This window comes from Mycteria americana, chromosome 1, assembly GCF_035582795.1.
Source record: "Mycteria americana isolate JAX WOST 10 ecotype Jacksonville Zoo and Gardens chromosome 1, USCA_MyAme_1.0, whole genome shotgun sequence".
NCBI lineage: Eukaryota > Metazoa > Chordata > Aves > Ciconiiformes > Ciconiidae > Mycteria > Mycteria americana.
Window position 1 is genome coordinate 30,397,557 of NC_134365.1, and position 16,382 is coordinate 30,413,938.

General features: G+C 36.0%; 1 protein-coding gene across 1 annotated transcript in view; it reads left to right on the plus strand.

Annotated features, from left to right (window-relative positions):
* SAMTOR (S-adenosylmethionine sensor upstream of mTORC1) overlaps positions 1-15,136 on the plus strand; it is a 37,813-nt gene extending 22,677 nt beyond the window's left edge. The window contains exons 5-6 of the mRNA XM_075493732.1: positions 6,961-7,075; positions 11,787-15,136. Coding sequence (XP_075349847.1) covers positions 6,961-7,075; positions 11,787-12,416 — 745 coding nt within the window. The 3' untranslated portion in view covers positions 12,417-15,136. The remainder of the gene's footprint in view (positions 1-6,960; positions 7,076-11,786) is intronic.
* The last annotated feature ends 1,246 nt before the right edge of the window (positions 15,137-16,382 follow it).

Here is a 16,382-nt window from a genome sequence, read left to right on the forward strand (position 1 = left end):
TATCCTTGAGGTATTTTCCGAACAACAGTTTTAATTTTGTTTTTGACCTTCACTCAAGTAAGAATTTTATTTTTGGCATTCAGGAGTAGCTCTATTTCAGTTACTGTCCCACCCTCCTTTTTTTCCTAAATAACATGGGTCATGTCTGTGGCTATTCCATGTGTGATGGAAAGAATTTCATATTTTGCAAGTATAATGGAATAATGAATGCATAAGCATATTATCATTAAATGTTACACTTATGACTTGCTTCATATTCTTTATGGAACAGTTCCTACAACTGTCTGCAATAGTGTTTTTTTCTGTTATGTGAAGAGAGATTTCTCATTATTGTAGCATGTCTTCTGTGATCAGCACTTACTTTAAGCTAGATATAGTATTAGTTAGGAAAGGAACGAGCACGTTACTAATGTTATTAGCACATGTGTCTGTCCCTATGTGCTGGCATCTTTTGTGGTTTCTCATGTTTGTAAAGTAACTTGCAAAAGGCATGAAGATCCCAAAGGCATATGTAGTTGAATAGTTAAAACATTTTCCCCATTGTTGTCCTATTATGACAAGACAAAACAGATGCTTCCAAAGTGAAGGTAGTGGCTTCTCATAAGCTGACTTCCCCCACCGACTCCTCTTTTTAGTGCTCATTTTGCTAAGTCAGCCTCAAAATGAATACCTGTTTTTAATGAGAACTGCCAAGCACTTTCGCACAAAGAGCTGATGAGATACTAATACCTTATAACATCTCAACAATGCTGGCATTTGTTGACATATAATTTTAGCATTACTGTAAATAGCAATTTGTTGGTACTTGTTTGTTTAAAACAATAGGTTTGATGATCATACACTACTTAAAGTTGATTTGTCTTCCAGTGGGAGGCCTTGTTGTGATAAAGCATTAGCACTCTCTTTGCATGTGCTCTATCTTCATACTTTGTACAGATTTTATAATGGCCATTGCGGAGCTAACTTCACACGAGTTTCTTCTTGCTACCAGTAGTCTGTAGCCTCACCTTTTGTTCTGACTAGTGTGTATAGAAAGTAGTTAATAGAGAAGTTTTTATTTATAACTTTAAAAGTATTTGTTAATATAGTGAGTGATGATGATTTTTATCTTCATTCTCAAAACTTTAAAAATACATACATCCATAAAGACATACTTGGCAAAGGCAAGATTCATAATATTTACCTGAGTAAGCAACAAATAGTAGTAAGGTTTTTAGTATCGTACAGATCTTAAAGCAACAAGGCATAGCTGTTCCAAGTTACTGCCCAGAGAAATCAAAATTTGATTTCTTCCTTTATGGCTTATAGAAGAAATTACAGAGTTTATCAGAATGAAAATGGATTGTGTATTACACAAAGCATACTTTTCTCCTGAAATGCTTTTCTACCATGTCTACACTGATCAATTAGTGAAGTCTTTGAATCTTGGTGAGGTCTTGGTACAAGGGGTATGGAGGAACCTCCCCACACACATGCACTTGTTCAAATACTGTCACTCCATTCTGGTAATGTAACGCTACAAATAAGAGTTGTGGAGTTGTCCATAGCTATGGCTAAGCCTGTGACTTTTTGTTTTACTCTGGTAAGTGTAAAGGCAATAATTTTGTTCTTCCCATATATAATCCTCTCTCAAGTAGTATTAAAAACAGGTTGCTTATGTAGGAGCTCTTTCTGAGGTTACCTTTACTGGCAAGCCACTGTACTTTGCTTGGTAAAGAACAAAGCTAGCTCAGGAATAAAAGGTTCCACAGATAGTGAAAAAGACGCTGGGAGATGTTGAGAGAAGTAGGAAGCACTCAGACAGCTCTTAAAGGTAATGGTAGGAAACGTCATGGGAACCAGAAGTGCAAAGTTTACTGCAACTCAGAAAGTCACTCAGCTACGTTGAACCCATTTCCACTTGCTCATGTTGCTCACCTCTTTGCCAGATTAAACTTGGTGAGTTTCAGAAATAACTGACATGAACAGTCCTTTTTTACTTTCATCTATATGAAAAATAATGTATTGTCCACAGCACTTCCTTCCATCCCAGAATGAGTTATGTCTCTAACATTACAGCTGCACCTGTTGTGAAGCTCGACATCAAAGTGGCTCAGTCTTGCAAGATAAAAGCGGCTGTTATCTGCTATTTAACAGCTCCTCCCTTCAATAAATCAGTCCCCTTTGTTCTCTTTTTGGGTATTGTTCCTCTTCTTTTTCCATCAAATTAAGCAGTCTTGGTTTTTATCCTTAATGGTAAAAATCACAGCCTTTTTGGTATGGATTCTTTTCAGGTGCTGGTTTGACTGTCTCAAGGTACAACTTACTCCTCCTGATATATGTATCTCAGCAAGCTAGACCTTCCCATTGGATATCTTTATGCATGGATGTTACAAAAGATTTCAGGCATACCAGTGTGGCCCCTCAGAACCAGATGTATAGCTTTGTTCTGCTCTTCTGACAGCAGCATAAGGCTTCTGAAGTTTTTTTTCCCCTCCCATCCTTGATAAATAATAGAGTAATTGAAAACTGTAACCTAGGAGATCAGCACTCGAAGTGATTAATTTCAGAGGTAAAGTGACTTTCCTTATGGTCATATAACTGTTCTATTTCTGTCTACTTCCAAGAGAAAATGTCACTTACCCGTACAGGACCCAGTTGAATAATAGGTGCATTTTTAAGGGGGCTAATAATCAAGAGCTGCAGTCCATTTAATAAAGTTCTTGAAATAAACAAGTATGGGATATATTTAAAATGCACTCGTTTCCCAAGTTATGTACACTTCTTCACCAGTTCCTGATCTTTAACTATTCACATTTTGTTTTTCTACCTGTACACTAATGCATTGGAGAACTGTGGATTCAAGATGTGCTTGGAGGTTACCTGCAGTGGCAAAGTACTTCCCTTGCTTTTAATGTTGCCTTGACTGAAAATCATTAGGAAACAGGGGGCTGAAGGGTGATTATCAATGAATTCAGCAAGACTACATTTCTAACAAAGTCATTGGCTCACTGGATCAGTGATCATCACCTAGATTACAGTTATATTCTCACTGAGGAATCTGACTTAAGAGTTACAGTGCTGGAAAAGTAGGTATCTGAACCAGTAGTCTTCAGACCATCTGAATCAGTGGTCTGTGCTCTCTGTATATGTTCAGTGACGAACCTAAGTGCTTCTGAAGAGCTTCAAAATGATTTCAAGCACCTAACTAGGGTCCTGTTGCTACTGATAACTGGCAGCCTGAGAAGTGCTACTAAGTGATTAATTGTACCTGTGTTCTGAGAGGCAGCAAAACCTGACAAGCAACAGGAAGTCAAGACACAAGTGAGCATCTGAATCTCTCCTACTTTTATGGTTTCAAAGTACATTTGCATTGAACTTAGTCTACAAAGGTCCTTGGATGTGACATGCCTATCAGTGAATTTGCCCTGTATCAAATGATCTTAGATCTGTTGTCTGTTAGTGTAGAAGAGTGTTTCTGGCTTCTGCTCAGTTTGGAATCTGGAGTTGTAGCTTTCCAGAAGTGTGCCCCAATGCTGTAGTAGTCTGAAGTTGTGTCCCCCTTCACCCAGTGAAAAATAATGCTGCAGCCAATAATGCAGGTTTTGTAAGAGAGGAAGACAGAATATATCACAGTGATTTTTCACTCTACCATAAGTGAAGTGGTCTCTCTTGGAGATTAGAGGGTTGTGCTGATTAATTTTAATCTGTACAAGTATTTCATTGAACACTTTAAATGGAAAATGTTAAGATCTCTAGAGGCTGTCACTCTTCTTTATGGGAAGTTTTCTCTGCACTATAGAGTCATGTTACCACTTTTGTTTCCTGTGGTCTCATGTGTCTTCTATTCTTTTGCTGTTACCATTGGACACTTATGTAGAATGCAAGCATACATACAGACATATGTTTTTGTGTTTGAATGAGAGAGAATCTGCCATTAGTGTTTCCATTTGCTAGACAAGGAGACGTGTTGGTCTGAGAAATGTCATACTAGCCTTATGTGGAAAAAGACTTCAGCCCGTGTTTGTGATTTATGGCCACTAGGATCTGAGCGGTCCCTCTGCAGTATTCAAATTCCTGTTGTACAGATTACATTGTGATTGGCATCCAAGCTGGGAAAAAAATTGTTGCTATCATCTTCATTCTGAAATCTCACTCGGCACTGACTGACTTACAGGGTAGCCTGGTAATGTGTGCGGTTTTAAATTTAAGATAATTGTTGCACTATTTGCCTCAGTGATGCTGATATTTTGACAGAAGTATCCCCTGGATATCTTCTATTCCATGTAGTAGCAAAATCCTTAAACTTTGCATTATTATACTGCTGAATGCAACAAGAAATCTTCTCTTGGTTCTCCAGCATCCTCTCTGTGGTAGATCACTGGGAGTTTAGGAGGAGCACAGAGAGCCCAGATCTCTTTATTGCTGCTTAAAGATATTTTTTTCTGCAGTATTCCTTACTACTTTGTTGTTGCTGTGAGTACAACCATGGCTTTGTTGGACTCCATTGGCCCTGCAGATCTGTTTCTGAAAGTTTTTGCAGTTATCTGTCTCTCTAGGGCTGAATCTTTCCCAGAAAGATGACAAATGATATTTTGGAGATGCCAATTGGAATTGGCTCCAGAAACTTGAAGCAAAAAGAAACATTTGCTTGCTGGAAAGTTATCGTTCTCCTCCCTGTGAAAGCTGTGAGTTCACGTTTGTTTGCCTTTATTGATGGGTTTTGGGTATTCTAAGATCTTGCAAATCATGATGGAAATTTTTAGATGCAGCCCTGTGCATGATCTGATAGAAAGAGCTCAAACTGTTGGGTGCTAGTGGTGCTGTATATTTTCTTTTTTTTGTATGTGGATGCACTCATCAAGTTGTGTTTTAGAGAACAGGCGGATGTAAAGTCTGTACTAGTGGACTTGAACAGAATTGTTTAACTCCAGCATTTACTGGTTTGTTGCAGTTGCAAAGAAAGAATAAACAGCAGGTGCCTCCAAATTCAGAATGCAAGGAAAATAAAAAACTAAAGAACAGTCTTTGATTGTAGGATGTATTCAACAGCTGAGTCCTTGATATTAGTGATAACGGAGTGCAACATTCAAATTCTAATTCTTTTAAGAGGGATAGCCTATCAGGTGACACAAACTAAGTGCCAGGATGAGGCAAAAAACCTTTAAATGACAACGAGATAGCTGACTGCCAGTACTTCTGTACAGGTGCATTGATCTTATCTGATGCTACATGTTATATACTGGTAGCTGCCTTAGTCATGAAGAAAATGCCTGTGGTTGCAATCTTGAAGACTGCAAATGTTCCTCTAGGCATTGGTCAAGCAGATAATCCTTTGGAAGATAAGAACGCTTTCAGAGGTAAGGCAGCAGTCACTATCCTCAGAAGTTGCCAGGCATCATCTTTTCTTTTCTTTTTTAAACTATATATTTAACTTAAAGAAAAGAGCAATGACGTCTTTATCTTCATAAAGGCATTTCAGACTGGTTTTGCAGTTGGTCACAGATGACGTCAGAGCTTCCCAAGAAAAGGCAAATCTCATCTGCCAGCCTCTAGCATATCTTCTGCTGTGCTATAATGGGAGCTTCCACTAGACAGTACAAGTATGTCCTCTCTTTGTTTCTTTAGTCTGCTATTTTCTTTCTGATCTCCGACTCCTCCAGCTTTTTTTACCCCAGGAAGTTCTGGAAGCTGGTTGAGAAGATGATGGGCCAGTCATTCAGTGTGGTAGTTTTTTTTGTTTGAGTGGGGTTATTTTGTGGTGGTTTGGTTTTTTTTCTTTCCATTTCCCATGACTTTTTGGAAGGGTATATGTGCATCTCTGCAGCATTCTGGAACTAAAGTATTAAGGTGTCCTCAGCAGTCTGTCAACCTCTTTCTACCAGTCCAAGCAGTAAGTCATGATTTCTCAAGTTAATCCTTCCCCCCCCCCTTTTTTTAATCATTCACCTTTTGTTGTTCAGTAGTTAAGTGTTTAGCATTACAGCCATTGGCCTTCTAATCTATAATTCCATCTTGAATAGTAGGGTCATCACACAGTAGCAGATAAGGAGGTAGATTTTTGGCTTACTAAAATGTTCTCCAGAATTCTTGTGGGATAAATCTTCATTTTTGACTACTTCAGAAGTAGTGTGATTAGGACTCTCTTTCCTAAACCAGATGGCTATTTTTGACTATTTCTCATTAAAAAGCTTTTGGATACTCCAAAAGAAAACTGATTGCATGACATGGAATAGACTTTTTTTTTCCCAAGTAGTTTTGAGGGAATACTTCAGTTCATTTAGATGTTTAGAATAACTTCCCTACAACTTGAGTTTGTAGCTCTGCATGGACTGATTTAACTCTTTCACAGCATCCATTGAAAATAGAATTGGAGTGAACCTTCAGCATTTAAAAAAATATTAGCTAATATAAAGCAAATAAAATATTTTAAAATTTTTGCAGGGAATAACTAAATGCTTTCATTTTTAGATTTTGTTTGTTTGTTTACCTTGGAATACTATTATGTGTTCTCTTGTCTTTATTAAACCAATTATGGCACCTGACTTCAGATGCCCTTTAAAATGGGACTGACAAGTAGGTAGGTCCTGGAGTGTTGTTAGTTTTTTAAACTCCTGAAATTTTAACTCTGACTTGTGACTTCAACACCAATAAATACTACAAAAAGGTAAGTGGAAAACACAAAGCAATAGAGAAAGCCTGCCTAGTGGACACATAAGTTGCCCTTTTAGTTTCTTACTACAATTACACAAGTTAATAGTATTATAGCTGCTCTGAACATAAACTCTTCTGCTTGAGGATCATCTGCTTTACTGATGCAGCTTGGTTCTTTAGGTATCTCAGCAATTCAAGTAAGGCATTCACTTCTATTAGTCACTACTGTGGTGTTCTATGAGAAATTTTTTGCATTAGCTATCTGAAATTGTAGTACAGTATATCAAAAGTAACATTTGATAAAACTGAATTCTTGCTGCTTCTTAGGTTGCTTCATTCCTTGGGGAAGATCAGATTACTTGATGTTGGTAGCTGCTTTAATCCATTTCTGAAGTTTGAAGAATTTCTGACAGTTGGCATAGATATTGTTCCAGCTGTTGAGGTATGTAATGTTTGCTGAATTTAATATAAATTTGATTCTCAGATATTTTAGAATGCTTCAAAATGACTAAAAAAGTCTGTTTAATTCTTAAGTATGTATCTTAAATATCTGTGCTTTAAAAGGAACTGTGGCCCTGCTACTACATCCTTTCCCATAAACAGGCTCTAAACTGTAGTTGTGTGTTGTTTTAAAAATCTAATTTTTTCAAGAGTTATGCCTTTCTAATGCAGTTGTAAATCTTAAAATTGGAAAATTTTAGTAGCCATCTTTTAATGGCATTTCAGATGAGTCCTTGCATCTTAAAAGGCATAAATAAAAATTGAGTAGGCTTATGCTTAGGCATGAACCTCTTGGAAGCTGCATTCACTGACAGAAGGAAATGATTAGTGACTGTACTTGGTGAGTTTTTCTGGGGAGTTTTAGTAACCAGAAGTGCACTGTAAGGGGGATTTTCAGCTTAGTGCTACACGTATTATTGAACTTTACAATCCCAAGGACAAATTTATCAGCACTTTTGGGGTAAATTGCTTCATTTTCTCTAGGTAGTAAGGTTCTCCAATGCATTAATTCTTCTGTAATCATATGTTCTTTCTGTCTTCTGCTCTTGACCAACTTTTGTCAGTCCTAAAAGCATTTATCAACCAAGCAAAATGACCAAGTGGAATGAAAATTAAAAGATACAGAAAGGAATGCATTTCTGATAGAAAGCAGAAAAACCTTTGACCATACACATCTTGACCACTTACAGTTTAAAATCAGGCTCTATTAAAATCAGTGGCCTAAGGTAACCCTCTCTAGAAGTGGAGAGGTGAGAAGAAGTGTACAAGTACAATAATACAGTTAACTTGAAAGTAATGTTCTCTTATTTGCTGTAGTGTGGTTTACATGCTAAATGCATGGTATTTTGTTGTGGTCACCGGGTTTAGTCCCCTAACACGTAACTTATATTTTTGTGTATATGCTTAGAGATATGAAAGATATTATTGAAAAAAATCTGAGTCTGATAAATTGCTTTTTAAAGCAATTCAATGTTAGTTTCATCTAAAACACAAAGAAACTTTGAGTGGGCTCCATCTTGCCTAATTTGAAGAATGGGAGCCTAGGCACCTGAAGTTACATGAGCTGAATCTAACAATTAATTTTGAGGTATGGATAGTTAATATTTTGCTATCTAGTTTATCATGCTGTTTTCATAAGAAAATTACTTCTGTTCTCATGAAAATCAATTTAAATGTACAGCGACCAAAACCATTATTGGAAGAGTCCCAGAAAGGTTACTTCTGTGGATGTAATGGAGGAACATGAGTAATCTGGGCCAGAAAACAGGAGAGGGAGTAGTCAGGTAGCTGCAATTTCTGTGTACTAACCAGTACTTCAGGTTCTCCCCTAGTACAAGGGAACGATAACATAGTTGATTTCTTGTCATCTGACACAGTTAATAATACAGCTTGATGATAGGAACTCCATGGAGTGCTACTGTACAGATCAACATAGTTACTGTGTGGCCTGTCTTGGGCTCACCAGCTTGTCTTACTTCCGTCCTCTTAGATACTTTGGTGTGTTCAGGACACCATGCACACTAGCTAGCAAGTGTCCTTGAAGTGACATGGAGTACAATTTGTGCAATCAAACTCATCTGCTGGAATAAGCTTAGGGCCACCTCCAAAACAGAATTAATAAGCCCTGATATATTCAAGATTACTCTACTTTGAGCTGTATCAGCACCATAACCTCCTGAATAAATTCATTTTTAGGCCAGCAGTTGCCTGCTCTGATTTAAGACTTCAGAATAACAGCCAGAGGGTTCTTATGGTAGTTAATGTCATTGTCTGATCTGAGAAATGGATCTGATAACTTAGTGGTAGAAGCTGAAAATAGAAGAACTGGTAAAATCTTCTGATTTAGCAGATCTTTTAGATAAGATACCAAAATACTTTTTGAAATACATTGAAGAATAGAGGCTTCTTAGGAAGTCAGTTTCTTGAATAATATTGAATAGAGGGTTAAATAATTCCTTCTTTATTAATAAAAATAGGTTAATACACTTTCTGCTTATAGAAATGCTTTGGATATAGACCAAGTAGTTGAGTAAAATACTTCAGCTAACTTGAGGAATAAGAAGGATGTACTTGTGGAAAAAATAGGAGAGGAACTGAAATGTTAGTTATATAATAAAAAAATCAGTGTCTTCAAACTGTTCACTCCGAAACATACAGATTCTGAAAATGTGAACTGTAGAGATATGAATATGGGAATATAATGGGGATATGGTAATCTGGGTTTGTGTTTTGATTGGGGTGGGTCTGCACCAAGAAAAGATTGGTGTTCTTTTTGATTAGGCATTGTTCACTCATCACTTTCAGTGTCTTGGTGTAAGGTATGCTGAAGGAAACATGCAGGTATTACAAACTAGGAAGAGGGAATTGAGATGGGGTAAGCAGAGCAGGTTTCTTCTTGACTTGGTGTTTTTGGCCATTCCTTCAAACATTTTGCTTGTAACACAGATATTCTGGAGTATAATTAGCAGTGGTTATTTTCATGGAGGAGTTTAATTTGTTTACACTTTAAAAAAAAAAAAAGGGCAAAATTGGAATGAAGGGAGAGTCTCCACTTTGGGAAGATCTGAATATAATTTCATACTCCTGGGAAACATGGTGTCGTATTGGAATAAATATAGTCTGAGACAAAAAAAGAGGCTGGAAGAGTACTGGAATTAAAAATTTGAAAATACAAGTAGGATTGTGTTCTTAAATGTCAGTGGATGCACTGAAATATGACTGTTTGCTGTTACAGTGTCTAGAAGGACTTTAACATCAGTTGAAGACTTGTATATCTAGAGTTCAGTAGCAATCTCCAGTTTAGCAGCATTTTTGTCCTAAAACTGCCTGCAGAGATCAAATTCCACTCGAAACATACTGTAGTCCTGAAATTCTTTAAGATTATTTCTGCATCATGGTTTATGAATATTTTTCCACTACTGAGAAATACTTGCACTCTAAATTGTTTTTTCAACTGTGTATGTATAACCTCTAACTTTAACATGCTAACTATACTTAGAAGCAAGACTTACTCTGAACAATTATTCTTCAAAGCATTTCTTTATTTTAAAATTTATTAGAGGATATCATGAAATTACTACTGTTAATTTCCTGTTCTAAATATTACAAGGAAGCAGAATATAGACCTGCAGGTATAATGGTTGCAATTAAAATTTCATGATTATAGCCACATAATGCAAGTGTCTCTCTTGATTTTTGCAAATTGGAGGCCAACATTAAAGCTACTGAAAAATGAATCACAGGTGGTTCTTTTTTTTTTTGAACATTGATTATTTTTTCTAATTTACTGCATATTCTCGGAAGAGAATTTGATTTTATGTAAACAGAAATAATGTTCTCTTCTACTTGGAAATAATTGTGCATATCAGTTGCTTTATGAATACCTTTACAATAGTGTTCTGGTGATCTCTTTTTTGAATATTGTTTCATAAAACACACTATAAATATTTTTGCAGTATGAAAATGCAACAGATCTAACTCCACCTTTCAGATGTGCTCCACAGAATGTTTTGTCTCTGCTTTCATGTTCACTTGCCTGTTTAGAAATCTGCTGTTCACTACACATTCTGTAGGCATTAATAAAAATTTTTGTTGCTATCATGTTGAAGCCTTGTATCTTAATACCTTTTTTTATCAGAGAAGTCAGCCCAGGTTTTGATGAATATAAAGTGTCAAAACTTAAACGTAGTGAATAGCATACTGCTACTCTTATGTTTTGAGTGCTCTGTGATTAAGGATATTAAGAACTTAGTCATCTGTATGTTGTATTGTGGTATCATTTCCAGTCTTCGACGGCTTGAGCACACAAATGATCAACAGATTAATTTAAAGCCCTTACCTTACATTGATAACTGCCCAAATGTGTACCGCTACACTTTGCATTTATAGCAAGGTTAAAATATGGACCTACATCACTGCTGCAAAGCAGTTAGTGTGCTGTAACTTTCTAACATACCTTGCGTTGCTGTAACTTATTTATGTTTCTGTGCCACTAAGGAATATAACTTTTTTCCAAGTGAGCAAACTACTAAGTTTCCTGGATTCTTTAAAGAGCTGGTGGAAATACTGAGGTATCAAACTTTCTAATTACTGATTTCAGGTTTATTAAGAAAACCCAAACAAACCAAAACAAACCACCACATAATTTAGATGTAAATTTTAAGAATTCCATTGTTTCATGCTATTGCCACATTGTAATATGCAACTATCTTGACAATGTATGGTATACTAGGAAAACATGGGATTTTGGCAGTCAGTAGGGGATACTTTGGGCTTCCAGCATCTGGAGAAACAAAAGCAATGTAGGCTTATCTGAGTTCTTTCAAAATAATTTGAGATAGTTGATTTGACACCGTTCTATTCAGGCTAATTTTTTTTTTTAAATGAACGGTTCTCAGCTATCAAATCTCCACTAAATTACTGCACATCTAAAATTTTTCTTTGCAACTGTGAAAGCTGGAAATATGCATTGTTTTTAAATTGTTGTTTTAGAGTGTTTGATTTAATAACAAGGGCAGATGTTCAGCAGGCTTGAATTTTCCTCAAGGGAATGAAAAGGTTATCATTGATTGTTCTGTAGGTTTGAATTCTAATTGTTCTTTAAACTAATCTTGATGTTTGTTTGGCTTTTTCTGTTTTTCTTATTCCACCAGAGCGTATACAAATGTGACTTCTTAAATCTTCAAATTCAGCAACCTCTCCAACTGGCACAAGATGCTATAGATGCCTTTCTTAAGCAACTGAAAAATCCCATTGATTCTCTACCTGGAGAACTGTTTCATGTTGTCGTCTTCTCACTCCTCCTTTCTTACTTTCCATCACCCTATCAACGATGGATATGCTGCAAGAAGGCACATGAACTTCTCGTATTAAATGGCTTATTGCTTGTAATAACTCCTGATTCATCTCATCAGAATCGCCGGGCTATGATGATGAAAAGCTGGAAAATTGCCATAGAGTCCTTGGGTTTTAAACGCTTCAAGTATTCTAAGTTCTCTCACATGCACCTGATGGCATTTAGGAAAACTTCCCTGCAAACAACAAGTGACTTAGTTAGCAGGAACTACCCAGGAATGTTGTATATCCCACAGGATTTCAACAGTATAGAGGATGAGGAGTATTCCAACACTTCCTGCTATGTTCGATCAGACACAGAAGATGAACAGCTAGCTTACGGTTTTATGGAGCTACCTGATGCTCCTTATGACTCAGACTCTGGAGAAAGCCAGTCTAGTTCAATTCCTTTCTATGAGCTAGAAGATCCTATATTGCTTCTAAGTTAATGTAGTTGCTGAAATGCCCTTTCAGTCAAACCTCTTGCTTAACTAATTTTGCTATACTAACATGGGCTCAACACACAAAAATGGTTTGCATAAAGAAAATGCAAAGGTTTACAGAGTTTGCTATTTTTTTCTACTTTTGAATTTTAAAATTTATTCTTGTATGAAAGTGGAAAAAATACAAGTTTTATGCAAATGACTCATGTCATAGCATAAATTGCTGTTACTTTCTTTAGATTTGTATCACTAATTTTTTTCAGAAAGGTACCATTCTTTTCTTTAGTGCTGTGAAGTGTGAATTCTATTTAATTTGCTAAATGTTGTTTCTATATTTTAACTCAATGTGGTTGAGCTTAAGGCACTGGAGTTGGTGGGCTTCTGAGAAGTATATGTAGGAAGAAATAATTTGCACTTTAATTAAATGTGCAGATAGGTTAAGACACTTGGTTACCCATGTCCCTTCTTAATTATGGAACAAAGCTTTCTTCCAAAATTTGTTTCACTCTGGTTAAGCCTGGGCTGGAGAACATATAATGCTTGCACATTTGATTTTATGTTTATTGCAGCCCTCTTGAGATAACACCAAATCAAGATTAACACCAAAACACTGGAATATATTCATCCATAGTTATACATACTGTGTAATTTCATTGCATAAATAGTAGTTAGACATGAGATTTCTGAAGAGGTTATTCTCCCCCCCCCGAGGAGTATGGTACGTCTAGACAGTTATGTTTCACTTCAAAGATGGAACATGGCTTTGCAATTTTGAGTGTACAAGCACTAACATATATCAGTATTTCCCCAATTATGGTGTTCTGTATTCTCTTCAAACTGTGTTTTTGGGGGGACAGGGTGGGTTTTGTCATGTTTTAAAGTAAATTATTTGTGCATTTTAAAAACAAACAACTCTTTCTTTAATTGTCCTTACTTGTAGACCTCCCAAGTTATACAGTAACTACAGACTGATTTTGTAAAAAGGAACATAATTACACATGTTTTTCAAGGATACACATATTTGCACAAAAGCGTGTATTCAGACCACATGAGTGAAGTTAACATAGACTATTTGTTTGCTTATTTGGACCCAAAAATCTTCTGTTTAGTTAAATAAAAACTCTATAGCTGTCTGAAAACAGGTCTGCACTGTAAGGAGATGGAACAGAAGTGTTTTACATCTATTAAGTTTTTTAACTTGTATAATGAATTTGTGAGTCTTTGCAGGAAAAAACAATTCTGTTCAGTGGTAAAAATTGAGGATTCAGTATTAGTTTTGCTTAGATTTCCCTCCATTTAAAAATAATGGCCAGAATTTTCAGATTTGAATCTTAGGCTTTTAAATCTATATGTAAGTGCCTAATAATAAATGATTTGAACTGTGTGCCACATCATGGTTTTAAGCCTGACTTCAGCAACATGGTAGAAAATACTAATATATAGTTTCACAGGTGGTTGTAATGAAATATACCTTACACCACATTAACCTACCAAGTTGTATTTATAGTACAGAAGTTACCAGATAAACTGAAATTGTAGTGTGGAATTTACAGTGGTTGCTACAAAAATGAAACTTACCCCTTCCATTGAAGTTTTGCACTGAAAGTGTCACAGTTTGACCTACCTGTTTTATACTGTTTCCTACAAAGAATCATCCTGCGTTGGTCCTGCTTACACTCAAACATGAACGGGACTGCAATACTTTATTCTTTAACGTAAGCTTTTTGTGTCTCAATTCTTAAATTTAAAGCATCCCCTAATACCTGATCCAAATTTGTTATTTAATCTGAATTATATAGTTATACACAAACTAAGCAATTATATTCTGATGTGTTAAAAAAAAAAAGTTTAGACATACAAGTACATGGTTGACTTTTAAATTATTTTTTTTTTTTACAGAGAATACTTCTCTAATGAAATACAGAATGGCTTCAAAATTGGCTATAAGTCAGTATTTGCATCTAATGATTTACCACTTCACTTTCACTAAAATGTTTGTCATTCAGAGCCTTTCTTCTTCCCAGTTAACCACTGACTCCAGCAGTGCTCATGTTAAAGCTAAAATATTGGTGCTATAAATTCAGCTGTTTATGGAAACTTAATCTGTGCATACTTCAAAGTGTACCTAACATTTTAATGATACTTCTTTTAAAGAAAAAAAAAGTTATACCAGCTAACATATATGTTGGCATCGGTTAATGTAAATTGGTTTGTGATTCATACAAAAAAGCAATTCAGACCAGGATTTATCTCTCCAAAGTAGTTTAAAATATTAACATTAAAGTTTAAGCCTTTTTGGCAGGTTGGTGACACCATTGTATTTGTGGTTTAGGGACCTGAGATTCATAACAGCTTGGTTTTCTTGCTGCTCATTCTAAATACCTGAAGTGTTCTTTTTTATTTTTTTTTTTTTACAAGGGACAGTAGATTATGGTAGAGGAGGAAAGTGGGATTTACATAAATACTTATACCTCCCTGAACAATAAAGTGGTGATATCGGGAGTTGTTGGATATTTGGCTTTGGTGCAAAAAGAATGTTCTAGGTTATTAAATATTTGAAAATTATGACTGTGCAAGAGATCTCGTTCTTAAGGTGCTGGAGAGGAAAAGGAAAAAAATGTGTATTTGCATTTCTGTTGTCTTTATGTCACTACTTTTTGTGAACAAAGCACATTTATTAAAAAAAAAAAAAAACAACAAACTGAAAACCTTTTTAAAACTTGTTTGTTTGGGGTGGAGATGTCGTCCTTTTTTTTCTTCCTGTGCAGTTGGTTTATGGTGAAATTCAGTGAAACCAATGCATAGTTATTTCCCTTATTGTCAAGAAAATAGTTGTGTTGGGTTTATTTTATAAGCATCTGAATTATAGTAAAGATGCTACATTTGGCAGTTCAGTTTCAGCTTCTGCATCTCAGTTGTGGTCTTCGCTTTATAGAAGGGTTTTTGGAGTTCCAGTTGATCCTTTATCATGTTTCTTTGCCTGCCTGCTTAGGATGCAACCACTTTCTAATGCAGTTCCTCTCTTATCTCTCTAGATGTTCTTAATTTCTCCTCTATCTCCATGAAATATCTTTGGAGCACCCGTTGTACATCAGCCCTTTGAGGTCATTGCTGTATTTTTCTGCGTGGTGGTTTTGAGTACTGGAGGTGTTGGGAAGGGATGGCAACAGGAAAAGAAACCAAAAGAACTGAAAATGCAAGGCTCCTACTCAAATCCAGATTCTAAGAAATTAGATTTCATAGAACTGAGATGTGTCCCTAGCACTGCAGAGCCTAGCTGGTATATTCTGGTCTCTTATTTGACAGTGAAGATTGGAAAATGTGATTTCACAGCTGTTCTCAGTGTTGCTTCCTGCAGAATCTTTCTGTCCTTTTCTTCTTCAGGGAGATCTGCTGACTTGCCTTTAAAAGTGTGATCATTCTAAGTCTTTTTAATCATATCTCCATGAATCAGCAGTATATCTTTGATTCCTTGCAGTTTGGATATGTATATAGTCAGGTTTTCTGCTCCTTTTTCCTAGTTTCCTCAATTTTCCCCAATTCATTGTTTTGTACCTATAGAATAGCAGATTTTTTTTTAGAAGGGTTGCATTTCACAAATGTGCACAGAGACTTAATTGGGTTTTGGTTTTTTTTTTACTTTTTAAGTAAAATATTCTCCAAGAAGTTCAACAGATAGTTGCTTGAAGAGTATTCCTAAATCACAGTTGGACAGATACAGTACCAACTAAGTGTTGTCCATGATGCTGGTAAAGCATCTGAAGCAGGTGACATTTACTAAGCAACTGAGATTTCTACTGTTCTGCTTACTAAAGGAAAACCTCTTAGTTTTGGTTTGTTTGGGTTTTTTTAACCCATGTAACTTAGGCCTGTTGGGCAGTTTTATTTAAAATTTGAAGAGGGGTAAGCATTTTGGAGACAACTGAGGTTCTCGTGAATCAGTTGTTTGAATAATTGAGGCAGGAAAGAAAG